At 37.2% G+C, this 24387-nt stretch overlaps 1 protein-coding gene across 2 annotated transcripts in view; it reads right to left on the bottom strand.

Moving 5' to 3' along the window:
- The window catches only part of cntn3b (contactin 3b), a 166062-nt gene that overhangs the window by 82550 nt on the left and 59125 nt on the right, over positions 1-24387 (bottom strand). The window contains exons 1-2 of one of the 2 annotated variants that reach the window (XM_062045784.1): positions 16329-16390; positions 14426-14524 (exon numbers count right to left, since the gene is read on the bottom strand). In XM_062045784.1, the coding sequence (XP_061901768.1) occupies positions 14426-14524; positions 16329-16344 (115 nt within the window). In that variant the 5' untranslated portion in view covers positions 16345-16390. Of the gene's footprint in view, positions 1-14425; positions 14525-16328; positions 16391-24387 lie in introns of those variants that run through there. The other variant, XM_062045773.1, reaches the window with a different exon arrangement.

The following is a 24387-nucleotide window of genomic DNA, read 5'->3' as shown; positions in this document are numbered from 1 at the left end:
AACAGTGCATCCTGAAAGCGACTGTCGGAAAGCGGCTTGAAGATGGTCTGTAAAACATCATCTATGCAACATTTTGACCAAAGAACCACCATTGGATACTCGAAACGAGTATGAGTGTCCTCCTGTTGGTGAAACTGCCTTCAGGAGAACGCCTGTGCGTGGAATCTTTTAAAGTGGGGAGACTGGTGCACAGACAGCCACCACACTGTCCTTGGCAAAGAGAAGGCCAGGGTCTAATGGCATGGAGACCAAGACAATTGGGGGCCCATCTTTGCTGCAGCCTTCTTCCGCCTTTGTGACCGTTGTGGAGCTTCCACGCAACCATCATCCGGCCACTACGCCGTTGAGGTCTTTTACGACGAGGGAGACGCGAAGACTCCAACGTCACTTCTTCGCTGTGGGGAGCTGTATCCGATGGCAAGGGAAACCCAGGACGACCGGCACCTCCTCACAGCTGCAGGAGGCTGCCGGAGCTCCGGTCTGCCGGAGGACCGCCAATGGTGCGCCTACCAGCACTTGCTTTTCTCTCGGGGTGTGCTCCCCTAGCCTTTTGTCTTCCCAGACTAACCTACAAGGCAGCGGGGCAAAGGGCCTTCCTAGTGGTTTACATTTTATGTAGACTTGGGGGCCATTTGCAGCCCGCAGGTAATTTTTTAACTGCACCACGGCAAATTCTAAAAATACGATGAAAAAAAAAAAAAAAACATAAAAAGTGGTATAAAAGAACAAACAGGTGAAATGTAACAAGAAAATGTTGCATTATTTACTCTAACAACACAAAGCTGCCATGCAGGCTGTTTCTTTCTTTAAAAAATAATAATGAATCAAAATCAATGTCATTATGAATTATTGACCTATTCAAGGCTCCATTTACTTCACATTAAATATTCCACTTTGAGTTATTTTGGGGGGAAAATGTTGCATATTTTTTGGTTGCCATTTAAAAAACATAGTTTTTTAAAGAAGGGCCTAACGAACAAACAAAAAACACGAACAACAATAAAACTTATAATTGACGGATAGATCTGAAGTTGATCTTGAGACTATTGTGGTAAAAGTAAAAAAAAAATTTGGATTTATTTTTTTAAACTTTACTGATCAGTACCCTTTTCTTAAGTGTCATTGCTCAAAAAAATATCAATCAATGATGTTATGAGTTATTGACCTTTTTACGACTCCAATTATTATATAATCTCAAATATTCCACTTTAAAATTTTATTGGGGGAAAATATTGCATATTTTGTGTTTTTTTCCATACAAAAACACGGTTTTCCTTGACAAAAATGGCATACAACTTAAATCTTTAAAAGCGTTATATTGACAGGCTTGTCCCTGACAGTTTGGTCAAGTTTTAGTTTGTTCTCTGTGTTTGTTTTATTTCCTGTCAGCACTCTTATTTTGTTTCCTGTTTCTCTCTGAGTGCTGTCCCCTCAGCTGTGGCTGATTGGCACCTGGCCACACCTGGTGTCAATCAGCCAGCTGCTATTTGAACCTGCCTTCCCATCCAGTCTGTGCTGGATTATTGTCATGAATACTTGTAGCTCCTACCTGTTACTTGTCTCTGTTCCTGTATGCTGTGGACTGCTTTCTGTCTTTTTGTTCCTAGTTCCTGTTTGCTGGATCCTGTTTCCCGTTTTCCAGTTTGGCGTTCCTGGTTTGTGTCTTTTCTTTATTTTTACTTTTGGACATTAAATAATGTTTTTCCGCACAATGCCTGCCGCCATCTCTGCATCTTGGGGTTTGTCAACAACTCATTGTGACATAGACCTAATGTTGATCTAGAGCAGACCTGGGCCGTTAAGCTTTTCAATCTGGCCCGCCGGACATTCCCAAATCATTTGTTTAGATCTTTAAGATGGAAAGTGTAGCTGCCATTATGATGTGCAGTGATGTTTTCTAATGCTCGTAAGTCTTCAACTATACAAAGTATTTCAATGGTTGGAATCTGCATGATATACTAGTTACTATGGTAATATAATTAGTTACTATGGTCATCTAACTAGTTACTATGGTCATCTAATTAGTTGAAATGCGGGTGTCAGGGACAGACGCGGAAAGCGGTTTTTACAACAAAATTCTAAAGCTTAGTGATATATCAGATATAACAGATTGTAGGTGTTTTTTTTTCTTTTACCCATCACGTTTATATTTTTGTTGCATTTCGCTTGATTGTAAAATATGTGGATGGAGAGGGGGTGTGACGTTCATATGTTGTCAATATTCAGTGTTTTATCCTTCATAGTTAATATTGTAAATCCCACATTCTTTATTGTTATGTACATTCTGGGTGTCTCATTCAGTAAAGATTTTTTAAATGCCATTCCGTTTTTTAAGGCAGTCTGTCATAACGTTTTAAGCATTCAGACATTATTGTGAGGTTTTGTATTAGTGTTCCTAAAATTCTGATATACCGGCCCCCAGACATATTTTTTCTCTAAATTTGGCCCCCGAGTCAAAATAATTGCCCAGGCCTGATTTAGAGATTTAAACCTTGAATAATAATAATAATAATAATAATAATAATAATAATAATAATAATAATAATAAATAATGACACATTTGTCATATTTTTTTGGACCAAAACATTTTGGGGTCCCCGGGATCAAGTCTGAGTGGAGGCCTAAATGTATCTTTTTTCATACATACAGTATATTGTATTGGTTTTTAAAATTAAAAATATCAAAATGGCCCCCGCTTGCTTTGATTTTTCAGTGTGCGGCCCTCAGTGGAAAAAGTTTGGACACCCCTGATGTAGACCACAAGGAAGTGTTTAAAATGTAGAAAAAAATCATAATATGACCCCTTTAATGCGCCTTTTGTGCGAAAATAGACCTGACTAGACCCGCTCATCGGCAGTGCGCCTTATAATCCGGTGCGCCCTATGGTCCGGAAAATACGGTACTCCCAAATCAACGCCTTCACCACTGCTTAATTCCTCCGGGGTTGTGGGAGCTGAGTACCGCTTTATAGCGGCAGCCGGCTCCAGGGTCCCAACTCCCCCCTCCTCTGTTGCAAGTTGCTGTGATTACATGTACCATGTTTATGTGTGCCATGCTATGTGGGTTTTTTTTCCTCGGACTCAGTCTGGACCACTCCTGAGGGTCCAGCCTCAGACTGATATTTTTTTTACTCTTCCCCCTTTACCCATGTCACCTTTTTCCCACCTTTTTAAGGAGCGCTGTAAGTGGCTGATCCGTTGGCGGTCCCATCTTGTCCCCCTGTAATGTATGTCTGCTCTTAGCGGGATTGTGCCGAAAATGTAATTTCAGTTCTTATGTGTCTTGTACATGTTAAGAATGGACAAAATAAAGCTGCTGTCTGTCTGTCTGTCTACTTGTTTTTGTACGACGCAGTAACCTTTTGACTATTGTAACATCCCTTGGACGCACTGTACTCTTTATCCACTTTGAGGGGGACTCGGAATTGGACGTGGAATTCATCTTGAACTGCCAGTTGCTCCTTGTTCCTCCTGATTTAATATTGAGTCGGCCCACTCAAATCACACTTGAAACAGTCTCGATTCCCACGGCATACACCCAGCTCCGCACGTGTCAGGCAAAGTTTATCACTCCTTTCAAAATGAAAACGAATGACAAAAAAGCACCTAGGGAAGGAGCCGGGGAGTGACAAGAAAAGAAAGAAATACCGGACTCCCACAGCGCGTCCGCGCCGAAAAACGAAAAGAATACGGACTCGGCCATTGGTTGCATCACGTACAGTAAGAGGGAAAAAAAAGCTGTCAAACTGTATTTCATGCAGAAAACTCTTGCCCATTATCCAATACACCAGCTGCACACTGCTCTGTACTCCAAACTGTTCTCTTGTGTGGGAAATTGCTGCTACAATGTGCGAGTTACTGTATCAACGGAGACAAGCGCAGCAGCAGAACATTGTTCATGCCTCGCAGATGCCCACCGGAGGAAGAAAAAAGTAGCATCTTCATCTGTAGTGTCTTTCATTGTCATCCTTTGTTATCAAAAAAAATACATTTAAGTGTCTAAACCTTTTTTCATATCATTTGTCACGGTCATTGAATTAGAAAAATAGATGAATGCACAACTACTCACTAGCTTCACATTCAAATTGCAAACAAAGAAACAGTCGATCCTTAAGAACGGGTTGATACGTGCATAGGCTGGGACAGCTTTTTTTCGGGTGGGGATTCTGGCTAGGGTCGTGCGATATATAGAATTGAAATAAGATACAAAGGGAATACATTTGGCCCGACAATAGAGCTTTTAATATTATCCTCACATCGCAGGCCTGCACTGCAAATACTGAAATTGAAGTAAGATTAAATATCTCAAATAAGGGTAAAATTTGCTTATTTTCTGTCTGATAAGATCATTTTTCTCACTAAGCAGATTTTATGTTAGTGTTTTACTTGTTTTAAGGGTTTTAGTCCAAAGTAATCTCAGTAAGATATTACAGCTTGTAGCTGAGATTGTATGACCTGTCATGTCTGTGTGATCATGTTTTGTGTTAGTCATGTTCGGTTTTGTTTTTGGACTCTTTGTGCACTTTTGTTTGTTTTGTCACCATAGCAACCCATTTCACCTGTCATGTCACGCACCTGTTTCACGTTTTGAGTCACGCACCTGTTTTCACTAATCATGTCACTATTATTTAAGCCAGGCCTGGGCAATTATTTTGACTCAGGGGCCACATTTAGAGAAAAAAATGTGTCTGGGGGCCGGTATATCTATTTTTAGGGACACTAATACAAAACTTCACAATAATGTCTGATTGAATGCTAAACACGTTATGACAGACCGCCTTAAAAAACGTAATGTAATTGTACATTTTTCTATGAAGGATAAAACACTGAATATTGACAAAATATCAATGTCACACCCCCTTTCGATCGACATATTTTACAATCAAGTGAAACGCAACAAAAATACAACAAACAGTGAAATATGAACGCGTAGGGTATAAAATAAACCCACATACAATCTGATACATCACTAAGCTTAAGAACTTTGTTGTGAAAACCTACTTCTGCGTCTGTGGAAACGCTTCTCGCCCACACTGCTTGGTGCCTTGTCTGAGCTGCTGTGACGTAGATTACCATAGTAACTAATTAGATGACCATAGTAACTAATCACATTACCATAGTAACTGGTATATCATCCATAAGCGCAGATTCCAACCATTGAAATACTTTGTATAGTTCAAGACTTACGGTCATTAGAAAACATGACTACACATAATGGCAGCTACACTTTCCATCTCAAAGATCTAAAAAAATTATTTGGGAATGTCCGGCGGGCCAGACTGAAAAGCTTAACGGGCCGCATGTGGCCCCCGGGCCTTATTTTGCCCAGAACTGATTTAAGCCCATTGTTACCAGGAAGTCAGCCTGGCGACATCACACTCTCTACACACCCTTATGATCCATGCTGCTCTTTTTCATGCCCTTTTCTTGTCCAAGTAAGTTTTCTTTATTCATGCCATAGTTTGCAAGTTTTGTTTTTTGTCCATAGTTCTGCCGTTGTGCGAGTTTTTGTTTTTATAGCCAAGTTTTGTACTTCCGCCATTGTGCGCGCCTTTTGTTTATTCCTTTTTTGAGTGATATTATTAAATCATGTATTTAACTTCATGCCATGTCCGGTCCAAATCATTTGCGCCACGGGAAAACAAACCACGCCAAAGTCCAAGTCTTGACATGACCTATATTGAGTAAAACATGCTTGAAACTAGAATATCAACTGTTGCAAAGCTGTGTCATCAACACTCACGAGTATAAAACTACTTTTTTAAAGTAATAATTTCTTATTTCAAGCATGAAAAAAAAAAATCATGACTTTGACACAATTGTGTCTCATAATTAAAACAGATGACAGCCAAATGGACTTTGCTGTTTTATTTTCAATGAAACAATAGAAAACACGTACTCATATAGTAGTACAGTTGGCACAGTACAGTAAACTGACAGTTAATATTTAAACATTTAACATGTGACATTTCAAACAATTTTGAACAGAAATAGTTCATGCACATTCAGATACATTCCTCAAAATTACAATACAAAATGTTTGGCCGGGGGCCGGGCTGTATATATGCGCACTAATTGACTGAAAGAGCACGCACTTGGCGCGAAGATGTCATGTTATCCATGGATAAATGCATTTTTAGACCATAGGGTTTGCCTGAGCGGCTAGGAGACCCCGAGAGTAACAAGCGGTTGCCTTGTTGCCTTTCCATTAAGAACAATACATTAGTTTTTAGTATAAGTTTGCTGGTTTCAAGAAATGTAATGCCAAGCGCATATCATTATGTCAATATAATGGCACTAACATTTACTTAATTTAAGAATATTTTTCAACATATTGAGCAAAAAGGTCTCTTTTTTTTTCTACCAAGAAAAGTGCACTTGTTATTAGTGAGAATATACTTATTTTAAGGTATTTTTTGGGTTCATTGAAGTTAGCTAATTTTACTTGTTTTGGAAAGTCTTGACAAGCCAAATGTTCTTGTTCTATTGGCAGATAATTTTGTTTAGTTCAAATAAAATACCCCTAAATGTTGTATTTTTTTGTTCTTGTTTTTGAACACTGACTTTTTGCAGTGTGGGCAATTATTTTGACTCGAGGCGGGGTGGCAAATTTAGAGATAAAAATGCGTCTGGGGCCGTTTTATCTGATTTTTAGGAACGCTAATACAAAACCTCACAATAATGTCTGATTGAATGCTAAAAACGTTATGACAGACCGCTTTAAAAAACAGAATGGATTTTTTTTTTTTACTGAATGAGACACCCAGAATGTACATGAAAATAAAGAATGTCGGATTTACAATATTAACTATGAACGATAAAACACTGACTATTGACAACATATGAACGTCACACCCCCTTTTGATCGACATATTTTACAATCACGAAGGGTACATTTAAAAAAAAAAAAAATACAATTTGATACATCTGATATATCACTAAGATTTAGAACTTGTGATTTAGGGCTATATAAATAAACATTGATTGATTGATTGAACTTTGTTGTAAAAATCTCCTTCCGCATCTGTCCCTGGAAACACTCTGTGGAAACGCTCCCCACCCACACTTTTGACACACCTTGGTGCCTCATCTGAGCTGCTGTGAAGTACGTTACCATAGTTAAAGTTAAAGTTAAAGTACCACTGATAGTCACACACACACACACACTAGGTGTGGTGAAATTACCCTCTGCATTCGACCCATCCCTTTGTTCACACCCTGGGAGGTGAGGGGAGCAGTGAGCAGCAGCTGTGGCCGCGCTCGGGAAATTTTGGTGATTTAACAAGTAACTAGTATATCATGCAAAAGCGCAGATTCCAACCAATGAAAAACTTTGTATAGTTCAAGACTTACGGTAATTTGAAAACATCACTCCACATCATAATGGCAGCTACAGTTTTCATTTTAAAGATCTGAAAACATTATTTGGGAATGTCTGGCGGGCCTTAATTTGCCCAGGTCTGTCATATCGTAATAATGAATGTTAATGGAGACAAATGACCGTTTCCTAAATTGTTATCATTGGAGGTTGAGGAACAACTAAACATGCTACACTACTCACCATAGCAGAATACATTAACTCATGCTAATCGCTACGCTAGTACTCTTAAATGTAAACAGAGGAGGGAGGATCAATACATATATCAACATACCTGGTATCAGTATATGTTCAATACTACAGTGATTAGATCAATATTTTTCTTATGTCAAAAAATACATTTTTTTGTCATTGTTATTTTTTCAAACTTAGAAAATAAGTACCCGTACACAGCAGGGCTTTAAGGTTAAAAACCAATTGATATGAATAAAAATATTATTGAAAAAAAATAGTGCAGTCAAATTATAATTAAAAAAATATATATATATTAATTACAATTTTGAATTGTGATTAGTCATAATTAATCACACTAAATTACTTGCTTGTTTAACCCCATTATTTTGACACAAATGCAATTTTATTGTCATTGTTATTATTATTTTTTTTGTATTTTACTAAATATTCGTAATCTAATTTTGCTCAAAATTTGGTACCGATATTATCTAAAGTCCCATCAAGGTGTATTTTGAAGGGACATTTGCCACAGAGCACATCAGTCATCTCTGCAGTGGTGTATCTTACGACCTGATCACTTACCGTACAACAACCCACACCACCGATTAAAATGGAAATGAATTGGTGATAAAGCTGCATGTATATCGTTCATGTATAATGCATTGTTTTGTGAGTTAGCTCGTTAAATTTGACAGCCCTAATTAAAATATTCAATAAGGTTGCACCGCCATCCAGTGTTTTTGTTGGATTTTAATTGTGATCAAAAATGTAACCATTTAATGATCTTGATCATTTTAAGTATCAGTATTAGCATTTTTAACCATGTTAACACATTTCAACAGCCTTTGTGACCCATTATACCAAATAATACATTGTGATGTATGCACTATATTGTTATCCCAGAAGGCTGCAATGTACAGTTGTGGTCAAAAGTTTACATACACTTACAATGCTGTATAATAGACTATGTATATTACTCCTTCACTTCCTGTCAATGAGAAAGGACGCAAAGAAAAAAGCTCCGCTTCTGCTACCGGAGTTTTTGTTAAGTCTGAAGATTTTGACCACTGATTTGACCACTGATTTGCGATCACAGCCACAGGAGAGTCACCTGGCATCTTCGATCTGATTTTGGTCAGTTGAGAGGCACTGATAGGCTGAAATAAGGCGAGTGGAAGAGCCGTTAGCCTCAAGCCAAAGGCGCCTCCCGCAGTTCAAAGCGGTTGCCTAGCAACCAAAGGTTACGGCGAGTTTACAGCTGTTTTAAAGTGATCCCGACGTCGCAGAGTGATATAAGTTGACAGGCTGACACCTCAAATTGATCTCTGAACGGCGCAAGGTACGAAATTGTTGAAAAAACAAGTTAAAAGTGCCGCAAGTCGCTAAAGAGGTAACTGCCCTTAAGACATAAGAGGCGCTGACGTCAGTGACTGCCGCGATGCCAAAAGTTAAAGGATTGACTGGAAAGACTGATTTGAAGCTGGGCACAGGACATGATGGGATTCAAGAAGGGATACTACAGAAACTACTCCAGGAATTTAAAGAAGAAATGTTACAAAAATTGGAAGAATTGATGGATGGATGGAAAGAGGATATGAAAGAAATGAAAGAAGAAATGAAAGAAATGAAAAAAGAGAACAACTCCAGAAATAAAGAAGCCACTGAAATGAGCAAACAAATGAAGATCCTTCAAGAAGACAACAACATGCTGAGGAACATCATAGATGAAATGGATCAGGATAAACGAATGAATGATATCATTGTGACTGGGCACCGAATTAAACCAAGATCCTATGCGAAAGCTGTGAATAATGAAGGTGAACCAGATGAAATGGATATGGTCTCAGCAGAACAGCAAGTGGTCAACTTCCTGCAATCAAAAGAAATTGAAATTGACATTAATACCATCGAAACATGCATCCCACTGAACGGAAGAAACAACAACGCCACTCCAGTCGTGCTCGTGAAACTCGTAAAGAGAAAATCTAAAATGGCATTGCTGAGACAGGGAAAGAAGCTGAAGGGAACAAATGTGTACATGAATGAGCATCTCACAAAACGCAATGCTGGAATCGCCAAGAAAGCACGCGACTTGAGAAGGCAGGGAAAAATCCAGGGAACTTGGAGCGCCAACTGTAAAATCTACATCAAGCTGAATGGAAGTCCAGAAGCAAGAGTAATTGTTGTCCATGACATCAAGGACCTGGACAATTTTTAAAGTTTACACAGCTACCACAACAACGATGATAATGGACTCTGACAGAAAACAAGCACCTAAATTCAGCATCGGCACTACTATGTTCCAAGGGACGACTAAACAAGAGGACCTAGATTCAGGATTGCATCCACCTACACTTATAGAGATTATTGAAACAACATCAAAGTTTGTTGAACAAGAAAATATGGAACTAAAAAATTTCTGCAACAAAGATCACAAAAACCAGGATTTGGAAAATGATATAGATCCAGATACAAATTTTTTCTCCCACATCAGTAATAGTTGTTTTTATTATACAGATGATCAATATAATAGCAACATTGAATGTGATAACAAATTGTCAATTATTCATTTTAATAGTAGAAGCTTGTATGCAAATTACAATAACATTAAGAACTTTTTGGAACACATCAACGAACCCTTCAAAGTGATTGCTGTCACAGAAACATGGATTGATGATAAAAAAGGAATAGATTTTGATCTGGAGGGATATGAACTAAACTACATCAACAGAACCAACAAAAATGGAGGAGGAGTAGCTGTGTACGTGATGAAGAACCTGAACTACAAAGTGGTAAAAAACATGTCATTTGCCATTGATAATATCTTAGAATGTATAACCATTGAAATATGTCAGGAAAAAAGCAAAAACATATTCATCAGTTGTATATATAGATCACCTAAGTCAAGTATAGAAACATTTGAAGAATGGATCAAGGCAACTTACATGGACAATGGTCAAAGAATAATGTTCTTATGTGGTGACTTTAATATTGACTTATTGAACCCCAACAAGCAAAAGTCTATTGATGACTTCATTGATACAATGTACAGCATCAGTCTATATCCTAAAATCACAAGGCCAAGCAGAATCACAGCACACTGTGCCACGCTTATTGATAATATTTTTACCAATGATTTTGATAATAACACTACAAGTGGTCTACTTATAAGCGACGTTAGTGATCATCTGCCAGTTTTTACAATATATAATGGAAACTACAAGAAGAACATGGAAGACAAAAGGACATTTCGAAGACTATGCACAGAGAAGAGGATGACTGCCTTCAAAATTGAGCTACAAAAGCAAGATTGGGACAATGTGTATAATGAAAAAGAGGTTGATGAAGCATATGAACATTTCTTAAACAAGTTCATAATACTTTATGACAAACATTGTCCATGGATACAACTCAGTAACAAGCAGAGAAAGAATAATCAACCATGGATGACAAAAGGATTAAAAAATGCTTGTAAGAAGAAGAATACACTATATAGAGAATTTATAGCACAAAGAACTATAGAGGCAGAAATTAAGTACAAAAAGTATAAAAACAAGTTAACAGACATACTACGATCATGTAGAAAAGAATATTACAGTGAATTGTTGGACAGGAACAAAAATAATATGAGAGCAACATGGGGCATCCTCAATAGCATTATTAAAAATGGAACTAAGAGGGACTACCCTCAATACTTTTTAGATGAAAATAAAAAAAATGACAACATAAAGGAAGTAGTTGAAAGCTTCAATAATTATTTTGTAAATATTGGACCAAAATTGGAAGAAAGGATTCCAGACCCAGTTCCAATTGAGGACTATAATGATACCATAGAGCGAAATCCCAACTCCATGTTCCTCAGTAATGTGACACAGGAGGAAATAGTTACAATCGTGAAAAAATGTAAATCTAAGACTTCAACTGATTGTAACGGAATTGATATGGAAACGATAAAAAAGGTTATTGAAGAGATCTCAGGACCATTAATGTATATTAGTAACCTATCATTTCAAACAGGTACATTTCCAAACAAAATGAAAATAGCTAAAGTTGCACCAATTTATAAGACTGGAGATAAACATCAATTTACAAATTATAGACCTGTTTCTCTACTTCCACAATTTTCTAAAATCATTGAAAAACTGTTCAATAACAGATTAGAAAGTTTCATAAATAAAAATAGAATACTCGAAGAGAACCAATATGGATACAGAGCTAATGTTTCAACTTCAATGGCTTTAATTGAAATTACAGAAGAAATTACCAATGCAATAGATAGTAAAAAATGTGCAGCAGCGGTTTTTATGGATCTAACTAAAGCATTTGACACAATTAATCACAATATTTTAATCAAAAAACTAGAACGATATGGCATCAGAGGGTTAGTCTTAAACTGGATAAGAAGTTATCTAACGAACAGGAAACAATACGTGAAGCTAGGCGAACACACGTCTACAACGCTAAATATATCCTGTGGTGTACCTCAGGGATCAATACTAGGACCTAAATTATTCAATCTCTATATAAATGACATTTGTAAAGTTACAAAAGATTTAAAGTTAGTATTATTTGCGGATGATACAACAGCGTTTTGTTCAGGAGAGAACACACAGGAGATAATACAAATAATAACAGAAGAAATTAACAAATTAAAAAGATGGTTTGACAAAAACAGACTATCGTTGAATCTTAGTAAAACTAAAATAATGCTATTTGGTAACAGTAGAAGAGAAAGTCAAACACAAATACAAATAGATGGAATAGAAATTGAAAGAGTAAACGAAACCAAATTTCTAGGTATAATGATTGATGATAAATTGAACTGGAAATCTCACGTAAAAAATATACAACATAAAGTTGCAAGAAACACGTCAATAATGAATAAAGCAAAACATGTTCTAGACCAAAAATCCCTTCATATTCTCTACTGCTCACTAGTGTTACCATATCTGAGCTACTGTGTAGAAATATGGGGAAATAACTACAAAAGTACACTTCATTCATTAACGGTGTTACAAAAAAGATCAGTTAGAATAATACATAATGTTGGATATAGAGAACATACAAATCCTTTATTTATTGAATCAAAAATACTGAAATTCCACGACATAGTGAATTTGCAAACAGCTAAAATTATGCACAAAGCAAACTATAACCTGCTACCCAAGAATATACAACAATTCTTCTCAAAAAAAGAGGAGAAATATAATCTTAGAGAAAAACGTAATTTAAAACATTTGTTTGCACGTACAACACTTAAGACCTTCAGTATATCAATATGTGGAATTAAATTATGGAATGGATTAAGCAAAGCAATCAAACAATGTACTAATATGATCCACTTCAAGAAACTCTTCAAACTTAAAGTGTTTACAAAGTACAATGAAGAAGAACCATGACAAACATTCTCAATTTATTTCATCCATCCATTCATTCATTCTTAAAGTAATCTTACTTATCTCATCATATGAAATATGACTTACTTCACCAATTATTATTATTCAATTCTTACTATTATTTATTTATTTATTTTTATTGTAATTACTTATGGAGTTTATTGTGAAAAAATTGTGAACAGGAAGTGAACAAAAAGTTTTGCAACTGTTATGTAAAGAAAAGGGGTAGGATTAAATAAGCTCTGCTTCTTCCTACTCCTTTTCGAACATGTTGAAAAGAAACTGGAAATTGTGATGTATCATGTTGTATGCTTGCATGTTCGAAATAAACTCAAACTCAAACTCAAACTCAAACTCACAGAGTAAAGGACTAGATTGCAGTGCCGGACGTATATTTTTCGCTCTGACCGTAACTTAGTGTGGAATCCAATGAGCCCTTGTACCTTTCTCCTTTTTCTATTGTGGATCACAGATTTGTATTTTAAACCACCTCGGATACTATATCCTCTTGAAAATGAGAGTTGAGAACGCGAAATGGACATACACAGTGACTTTTATCTCCACGACAATATCGGTGAAGCACTTTAGCTACGGAGCTAACGTGATAGCATCGTGCTTTAATGCAGATAGCAACAAAAGAAATAAGCCCCTGACTGGAAGGATAGACAGAAGATCAACAATACTATCAGGAGACAACGAACCAAACACTGGACCTGTAACCACACGGTTAATGCTGTGCCGCCTGTCGAAGCCTAGCAATGCTGTTGCTAACAACGCCATTGAAGCTAACTTAGCTAAGGGACCTCGTCAGGGCTATGATAAAAACATTAGCGCTCCACCTACGCCAGCCCTTATCTGCTCATCAACACCCGTGCTCACCTGCGTTTCAGCGATCGACGGTGCGACGAAGGACTTCACCCGATCATCGATGCGGTCGGCGGCTAGCGTCGGATAGCGCGTCTGCTATCGAACTCAAAGTACTCCTGGTTGTGTTGCTGCAGCCAGCCGCTAAATACACCGATCCCACCTACAGCTTTCTTCTTTGCTGTCTTCATTGTTCTTTAAACAAATTGCAAAAGATTCACCAACACAGATGTCCAGAATACTGTGGAATTTTGCGATGAAAACAGAGCTGTTTGTATTGTGATGCAATGTGTCCGAATACTTCCGCTTCAACCATCGACGTCACGTGCAAACGTCATCATACCTAGACGTTTTCAGCCGGAAGTTTCCCGGGAAATTTTAAATTGCACTTTATAAGTTAACCCGGCCGTATTGGCATGTGTTGCAATGTTAAGATTTCATCATTGATATATAAACTATCAGACTGCGTGGTCGGTAGTAGTGGGTTTCAGTAGGCCTTTAATCCCAGGAACACCACGCCCTACCGGCTGTGGGAAAAAAAAAAATACTTGGGTTCCTGCCTCACGACACCCAACAGAAAATAACTGTGGAAACAAAATAGCTAAGGTAGTTACCTCCAGAATGTGCAGGTGGGCCGCATAAGAGAACCACTCCTTGGCCTTCCCGGACATTGACCGTACTTCTGACCGTCTGTGTTCGGAAGTTATCGAGATCTGATGAGTACAAAAAAACAACCAGATGTTAGATTTTAGCTGAAGAACTTTACAATATACAACAGTCTGTGTGTTTACATCTTCACTTATGGCTGTATTTGATGCAACACTTTGAGTCACGGGACTTTAATATGCCATCATTGCTTGCCCCGGGACATCTCCCAGACAGCCAGTAATGCTTTGAAAGCATCTGGAGTGCTGATGAAAGAGATAGATATAGCCCTACGTTTACCGTCTTGCACAAGGAGAAAGATTAGGACTGAACAAACACCAGGGAGCATGCATGAGAAATGAGCCTGTGCTGCCAGCAGCCATACGTAACATCATTATTAAATGTGGTGTAATCTTGCACTTTAAAAGCATTAGCTTTGCCATCCATTCTCGCCGCACAACCTGTCCCCCCTCCAAATTAATGAGCGGTTTCTGGCAGACAAAACTTAAACCCGGGATGATAAACCACCTCTGACTTCATGACGGATGGAGGTGAGCTGCTGCGGGCCATCCTCTAATCTGTTTGCAGCCTCTGGCTAACCGACTGGTGTAAGCCTTCTGAACAAACAAAAAAAAAGTCGGCGTGAGAGATAAGGGAAATTAGAAGCAAGGAGATTACGGCGAGAAGTGAGACAGAGTGTTGGTAAGATTAATGAGGAGCCCTCTGATGACCGCTGTGGACTCAAACGGTGCCAAGTCACGACAGGACACCCGGGGGGGTCACGGAAGGAGAAGGCTGACTTGAAATAGAGACAGAGGTGACTTCCTTCTGATCTCAGCAGGCCGCCTTGGTGAACCCGTCGCTAAAAATGTATTTTTAATGCTGTGGAGTGCTAGGAGTCACACACGCACAAGTGGTTCGGACGGTGGAAAAAGACTAAATTGAAATAACTAACATTTTTCTCTGCATGTGCACACTGCAAAAAGTCAGTGTTCAAAAACAACAACAAAAAATACAAAAATTAGGAGCTTATTAGCCCCTTATGTGTTCCTTTCATTATAACACTTATACAACTATTTTAAAGGCCTACTGAAATGAATTTGTTTTATTTAAACGGGAATAGCAGATCCATTCTATGTGTCATATTTGATCATTTCGCGATATTGCCATATTTTTGCTGAAAGGATTTAGTAGAGAAAATCGACGATAAAGTTCGCAACTTTTGCTCGCTGATAAAAAAAGCCTTGCCTGTACCGGAAGTAGCGTGACGTCACAGGAGCTAGTATTCCTCACAATTCCCCGTTGTTTTCAATGGAGCGAGAGATTCGGAGCGACAAAGCGACGATTACCCCATTAATTTGAGCGAAGATGAAAGATTTGTAGATGAGGAACGTTACAGTGAAGGACTAGAGAGGCAGTGATGGACGTATCTTTTTTCGCTCTGACCGTAACTTAGGTACAAGCTGGCTCATTGGATTCCACACTCTCTCCTTTTTCTATTGTGGATCACGGATTTGTATTTAAACCACCTCGGATGCTATATCCTCTTGAAAATGAGAGTCGAGCACGCGAAATGGACATTTAGAGTGACTTTTATCTCCACGACAATACATCGGTGACACACTTAGCTACTGAGCTAACGTGATAGCATCGTTCTCAAATGAAGATATAAACAAAATAAATAAACCCCTGACTGGAAGGATAGACAGAAGATCAACAATACTATTAAACCATGTACATGTAACTACACGGTTAAAAATTCTCAGCCTGGCAAGGCTTAACAATGCTGTTGCTAACGACGCTAAGGCTAATTTGGCAACTTAGCAACCGGACCTCACAGAACTATGATAAAAACATTAGCGCTCCACCTACGCCAGCCAGCCCTCATCTTCCCATCAACAGCCGTGCTCACCTGCGTTCCAGCGATCGACGGCGCGACGAAGGACTTCATCCGTGGGTTTGGCAGCAAGCATCGGCTAGGCGTAGTAAGTAGTCCTTGTTGTGTTGCTGTAAGTATTGTACTTAGCCGCTAATACACAGATCTATCCCACCTACAACGTTCTTCTTTGCAGCCTCCATTGTTCATTAAACAAATTGCAAAAGATTCACCAACACAGATGGCCAGAATACTGTGGAATTTTGTCGAAGAAAACAAGAGGTTTTTGTATCGGGTCGATGGGGTACAACCACTTCCGTGGATTTTGTGACGTCACGCGCATAAATCATATCCAAAGGAGTTTTTCAACCGGAAGTGTGGCGGGAATTTTAAAATTGCACTTTATAAGTTAACCCGGCCGTATTAGCATGTGTTGCAATGTTAAGATTTCATCATTGATATATAAACTATCAGACTGCGTGGTCGGTAGTAGTGGGTTTCAGTAGGCCTTTAATTATTCTGCGGCTCCAAACAGATTACCTTTTTGTATTTTTGGTCCAATATGGCTCTTTCAACATTTTGGGTATGCCGACCTTCTGAGATAGACATATTTGCTACTATGTAAATGAAGATGCTTGTTCAACGAGTTTTAGCAGGAGAGAAGGTGATACCTTTCAAACAGTGTTTAGTCTGTTGCAATAGTGTTTATTTTAAATAATTGCTTTCGAAACTGTTCAAACAACAAGAGAGTATAAGTCGTGTTCACTTGACGTCACGTCTGGCTCTTTAAAATACATGAGACTCAAAGTGATAGGCTAGCGAGCGCCTGTTGTCAAAGCGTTCTGGGCGGCAACATGCCCTGTGATTCCGTGGTTTTGGGTTGTTGGAACCGCTTAAATGTCACAAAGGATATACGTTTCTTAGGAGTTCCTCGAGAGGTAATCTAGAGGGGCACAAGAGTGCAACGTTTTACAAAAAAAGACAAAAGTGGCTCGCACTCCAGTCCAAGGGAGCAGATTGAGTTTGCAGTGATCACTTTGTTCAAGGTTTGTTTGATGAACTTTTAATGTGTAGTATTTCCCATTTAAGTAATATCTTGATATTACTTCTGTTTTATCTTGTTTCGGAGTTCTTAAAACATGTTTTTTTCTACAGGTGTTTAAACCACCAATTCAGCAAATGTGAGCAAAACCTAAAAGAGTTAAGCTTTTACAAAAGGCAGCAATAGTAAATGAGGCTTTCAAAACATACAAAATGTTGATGTTAAAAAACGGTGAAAAACATTTGTGTTTGCAAATGGCGTGTGCAACAAAAAGGCTGTAGACGCAAAGTTAAATAATGAAATGCAACCTTACCCAAGCAAAAACGATACATACTTATCCGGGAGAGTCTTGATACCAATTTCCTTGACCCACCACACACAAAGAAGTTGTAGACCTCCACACTGCAAAAACTGAAATCTAAGTAAGATTAAATATCTCAAATAAGGGTGATATTTGCTTATTTTCTGTCTGATAAGGTATTTCTTCTCACTAAGCAGATTTTATTTTAGAGTGTTTTACTTGTTTTAAGAGTTTTGGTCCTAAATGATCTCAGTAAGATATTACAGCTTGTAGCTGAGATTGTATGACCTATATTGAGTAAAACATGCTTGAAACTAGAATATCAAGTGTTGCAAAGCTGTGTCCTCAACACTCACAAGTATAAAACTACTTTTTTAAAGTAATAATTTCTTACATCAAGCATGAAAAAAAAAAAACATGATGTATCATTATGTCAGGATAATGGCACTAGTATTTACTTAATTTAAGAATATTTTTCAACATATTGAGCAAAAACGTCTCATTTTTTTTCTACCAAGAAAAGTGCACTTGTTATTAGTGAGAATATACTTATTTTAAGGTATTTTGGGTTCATTGAGGTTAGCTAATTTTACTTGTTTTGGAAAGTCTTGACAAGCTGAATTATCTTGTTCTACTGGCAGATAATTTTGCTTAGTTCAAATAAAATACCCCTAATTTTTTTATTTATTTTTTCTTGTTTTTGAACACTGACTTCTTGCAGTGCATGCTTTTCCAAATGTATCTTTTTTGTCGTGTAGAATGACGTCTGGAGCACGAGATAGTTCGACATGTCTGGGAACTCCACCAACAAATAATCGTTGAGATAACTCGACAAATCTTTGTTTTAATAACCTACAGTGATAGATTCCGTTGCATAGTTTGATGTTTTGCTCGGTAAGATCTACACTGCAAAAAGTCAGTGTTCAAAAACAAGAAAAAAATATATACTAAAATTAGGTGTATTTTATTTGAACTAAGCAAAAATATCTGCCAATAGAACAAGAACATTCGGCTTGTCAAGACTTTCCAAAACAAGTAAAATTAGCTAACCTCATTTAACCCAAAAATACCTTAAAATAAGTATTTTCTCACTAATAAGAAGTGCACTTTTCTTGGTTAAAAAAAAAAAAAGTTACCTTTTTGCTCAATATGTTGAAAAATATTCTTATTATTTATTATTATCTTGAAATAATGATATGCATGTGTTAATGACACAGCTTTGCAACAGTTGATATTCTAGTTTCAAGCATGTTTTACTCAATATAGGTCATAAAATCTCAGCAACAAGTTGTAATATCTTACTGAGATCATTTAGGACCAAAACCCTTAAAACAAGTAAAACACTCTAACATAAAATCTGCTTAGTGAGAAGAATTATCTTATCAGACAGAAAATAAGCAAATATCACCCCTATTTGAGATATTTAATCTTACTTAGATTTCAGTTTTTGCAGTGTAGGCCCCTTGCGTACTCAGATAGTTTGCTGCACAGAAGGCATATTGGTTTGGTGCACTGCAAAAACTGAAATCTAAGTAAGATTAAATATCTCAAATAAGGGTGATATTTGCTTATTTTCTGTGATGATTCACGGGCGCAGAGGAATAAAAGTGTTTTTCTCAGACGCATCTTTTGCCTCTGCGTTAGCATGTTACAACAGCAGTGGGTTGCCACTCTTCTCAATCTTTAAGATCGCTGCCGTGACAACCGAACACAATCCACTTTAAAACATCTCTCCCTCAGACATAAAGGTGAGCACCCCAATTTCTGCGTCGCTAAATGTGTTGTTGTGGGGGGTTTTTTTTCACTAACCGCGGTCATTCACTTTGAAGTGCCATTGATCAACAAGCTCATTAATATGCATTTTCATTCATTAGTCGCTTTGCATTTGCTTTATGGTTGAGTCAAAGTGGGCGGGTGGAGGACAGGAACATGAAATAGACCCCGCGGCTCACATTATTCTAAGTGCAGTGTGATTTATAAAAAGGAAGATTGCTTTCAGGTGTCAGGTACCACACTTTATATTCATTCATTTATTTTTAATACTGCTTGTCCTAATTAGGTAGGGTGACCATATTTTTGATGGACAACAACCATTAGAACACTCGGCCTGGCAATGAGATGATATCCAATTCATGGATATTTTTATGCTGTTTGTATTTTCTATTTGCCTTCTTGTAATTCTATGCATCTCTAAAGCACTTTAAATTACCTTGCATTTGAATTGTGCTCTATAAATAAACCCGTCTTTCCAATTCAAGTGATACTTGAAGTGTACTTAAAGATACGGTCTAATTCTAATACATTTATATAAATTATGCCTCCTCTGTATAGATCAGGGGTGTCAAACGTACGGCCCGAGGGCCGGATCAGGCCCGCGAACAGGTTTTATCCGGCCCGCGGGATGAGTTTGCTAGGTATATAAAATTAACCTGAAATTTTGGAATGAAAGAAACAGCTGTTCTAAATGTCTCCACTGGATGTCGCAATAGCAATTATTTGTATCTTTGTAGATGATGTTACATATGTACAAAATAAACCTCATGTTAGTACATCAGTCGAGGAAAATGATCAAACTACATAAATAACATCCTGTAATTTGAATTTGATATTTTTTTTAAATCTTGATAGATTGAAAATGAACACCAATGAGTTGATGAACATTGATGAACATTATCACATAATTTATTCAGAAAATATAAATAACGACAAATAAAGATAGAATACCATTAGCCGCAACATGTAATTGTAAAAAAAACAACAACAAAAAACATTATGATTTGTACATTTTCAGAATGTGCTTGTTCTATTTTTAAACAAAGAAAACAATCTGAAGTTGTCTTTATTTTTAAGTTATTGTGCCGTGATTTTACCAGTCCGGCCCACTTGGGAGTAGATTTTTCTCCATGTGGCCCCCCATCTAAAATGAGTTTGACAACCCTGGTATAGATAGAACACACACATATATATATAAAGGTGAAATAACTGAAAACATGTTTTATATTCTAGTTTCTTCAAAATAGCCACCCTTTGCTCTGATTACTGTTTTGCACACTCTTGGCATTCTCTTGATGAGCTTCAAGAGGTAGTCACCTGAAATGGTTTGCACTTCACAGGTGTCATAGTTTTGATGCCTTCAGTGACAATGTAAATAGTCATGAAAATAAAGAAAACACATTGAAATGAGAAGGTGAGTCCAAACTTTTGGCCTATATATATATATATATATATATATATATATATATATATATATATATATATATATATATATATATATATATATATATATATATATATATATATATATATATATATATATATATATATATATATATAGTGTTATTGTCTATCTTCTGTGTGTGACTATACATCAATATATATATTGATATATATATATAGTATTATTATTGGGGGATGGTTTGGCGCGGTTGGCAGAGTGGCCGTGACAGCAACCTGAGGGTTCCTGGTTCGATCCCCACCTTCTACCAATGTCGTCACGTCCATTGTGTCCTTGAGCAAGACACTTCACCCTTGCTCCTGATGGGTCGGGGTTAGGGCCTTGCATGGCAGCTCCCACCATCAGTGTGTGAATGGGTGAATGTGGAAATAGTGTCAAAGCGCCTTGAAGGTAGAAAAGCGCTATACAAGTATGACACATTTACCGTTATATATTATACCATTTTTTTTGTTTTGCTTACCTCTAACATCATGTTCATGTTAACAGAAACAACATGCCGATTTGAGCACTCGGACAAACTGCCAAAAATGCGTCGCCATAGACGTTTCTGGGATGTCAAGTCATTCTACCTTGCAGATGGGTTTATCGAGCTAAAAATCCAATCAGAGTAATAATACCAATGTATTAATTTGATTAATCTTGTTATATTTGACAGCCCCGGTACGCACACTTTTAGCAGAAATCTGCAGTTGTGAATGAGAAGACAGCTCGGTTCGATATGTTCGAGTTTGCACAAAATGTCACAGACGGTAGAGATATAGCCATATATAGGACAACCTTTTCTGAGGCTTCGGAGCGTAGAAATATAGGTCTTCGCTGCAGTGAACTGGCCACAGTGCTACTGTAAATGCCTGAGGCCAAACTCACTGTAGCTGCAGTGATTCTTTTCCTTACGAGAAGAGGAAAAAAGGGAGTAAATCGTAGTTGTGCATGCAATGGAGGCACTCAGTGTTGTGTAGAAAGGTCACGTTGATTCCACTTTGTGACATCTTGCCACTAGAAATGTAAAATATTCAGCACGACCGAGGAAGGACAATGTAATAATTACATGACATGATCATAAATCACAAAATCTTTCTGTAAACGTATTGACTTTTTGTATGTGCAGACTGAGGACAAAATACTGTTACGGTACTAAGGTGGGTATTGGTATCGGATCAATATTAGCGTGATGGGATCAGTTTCTCTTCCATACATGCAGCAAATTACACTATATTTTTTCTCACAAAATTTGTCCGTGGGCGCAAACAGCCCAGCTCTCTCTCACTCACTCACTCACTCACTCAGGCACACTTAGCCCCTCACCTCTCTGCTCTACTAACTACTGACACTATTTTTCACAAATACCGTATTTTTCGGACTATAAGTCGCAGTTTTTTTTTATAGTTGGCCGGGGGTGCGACTTTATACTCAGGAGCGACTTATGTGTGAAATTATTAACACAATATCAAATAATATTATTTAGCTCATTCACGTAAGACAGTGGTCCCCAACCTTTTTGTAGCTGCGGACCGGTCAACGCTTGAAAATTTGTCCCACGGACCGGGCTGCACAAGAAATTAAAAAAAAAAAAAAAAAATTCTTTTTTTTTTTTTTTTCATAAAGAAATACAATCATGTGTGCTTACGGACTGTATCCCTGCAGACTGTATTGATCTATATTGATATATAATGTATATATTGTATTTTTTATGTTGATTAAATTTAAAAAAAAAAATAATAATAATAATTTCTTGTCCGCGGACCGGTGGTTGGGGACCACTGACTTAAGAGACTAGACGTATAAGATTTCATGGGATTTAGCGAAAAGGAGTGACAGATTGTTTGGTAAACGTATAGCATGTTCTATATGTTGTAGTTATTTGAATGACTCTTACCATAATATGTTACGTTAACATACCAGGCACGTTCTCAGTTGGTTATTTATGCGTCATATAACGTACACTTATTCAGCCTGTTGTTCACTATTCTTTATTTATTTTGAATTGCCTTTCAAATGTATCAAATACTTTTCCCCAAAAAGTGCGACTTATACTCCAGTGCGATTTATATATGTTTTTCCCTTCTTTATTATGCATTTTCGGCCGATGGGACTTATACTCCAGAGCGACTTATACTCCGAAAAATACGGTACTGTATCTGTGTGTAATGGGAGTTATTTTGTTGAAATTTTAATATCTATATTTTTGTTTCTGTTCTTTTTTCTCTGTTCTATGTTATTTTGTAATTGGAACATTGTTCCCAAACAATTGTTAGTAGTCGAACGTAACAGGGGAATATTTTTCATTTGTTTGTATCAGGGTTGTCCCGATACCAATATTTTGGTACCGGTACATGGCAAGCAGAAAAAATGTGGTTCGTTTCAACTAATTTCCCTAAAATACGCATTTCGAGGATATACAGTATGTTTTATCCAATTACTCAATTAATCGAAAAAACTATGATTATTACCTACTAGCTAAAAATATCGATAGTTGTAACTAGTGTTGTCCCGATACCAATATTTTGGTACCGGTACTAAAATTATTTTGATACTTTTCGGTGCTTTTCGATACTTTTTCTAAATAAAGGGCACCACAAAAAATTGCATTATTGGCTTTATTTTAACAAAAAAATATTACGGTACATTAAACATGTGTTTCGTATTGCAATCGTGTCCTTAAATAAAAAAGTGAACATACGAGACAACTTTTCTTTTATTAGTAAGTGAGCAAAAAAAGGCTCCTAATTAGTCTGCTGACGTATGCAGTAACATATTGTGTCATTTTCCATTCTATTATTTTGTCAAAATTATTAAGGACAAGTGGTAGAAAATTGATTATTAATCTACTTTTTCATTTACTGATAATATTTGCTTATTTTCTGTTTTAACATGTTTTATCTACCCTTCTGTTAAAATGTAATAATCACTTATTCTTCTTTACAATACTTTTGGATGATACCAGAAATGTAGGTATCACTCCGATACCAAGTAGTTAGGATCGTACAGGATCATACATTGGTCAAATTCAAAGTCCTCTTGTGTCCAGGGACATATTTCCTGAATTTATAAACCTAATATAATTTTTTTTTTAAATTAAATAGATCTTGTGATGCTAAAAAATACTGATGTGATCGACTAAATACACTCCTGTACTTGGTATCATTACAGTGGATGTCAGGTGTAGATCCACCCATGGCATTTGTTTACATTCAGGAACAGCGTCATTAGCGGTGAGGCCGGTGTGTAGTGAAGCATATTTAGCTATTCCTCGTCCTGCAGGGATGATACTTGTAAAACACTTACTTTATTTGTCTCCATGGAGGCGAGGATTAGTGATTTAGAAGTAGCTAAAAGACTGCCGACTGGGGATGGACATTATCCGCTAGCTAGCTAGCTATGTCTTAAAGCACCTCTTCCTGAGGGCGTTTCAGTGTTATAACTTCACCTTTATCGTTAGTTTTTAAGCCAAAATGCGTCCACTCTCCCTTTTCTAGC

The sequence above is a fragment of the Entelurus aequoreus genome, linkage group LG01, assembly GCF_033978785.1.
Source record: "Entelurus aequoreus isolate RoL-2023_Sb linkage group LG01, RoL_Eaeq_v1.1, whole genome shotgun sequence".
NCBI lineage: Eukaryota > Metazoa > Chordata > Actinopteri > Syngnathiformes > Syngnathidae > Entelurus > Entelurus aequoreus.
This window is presented reverse-complemented; position numbering and strand designations above follow the sequence as displayed.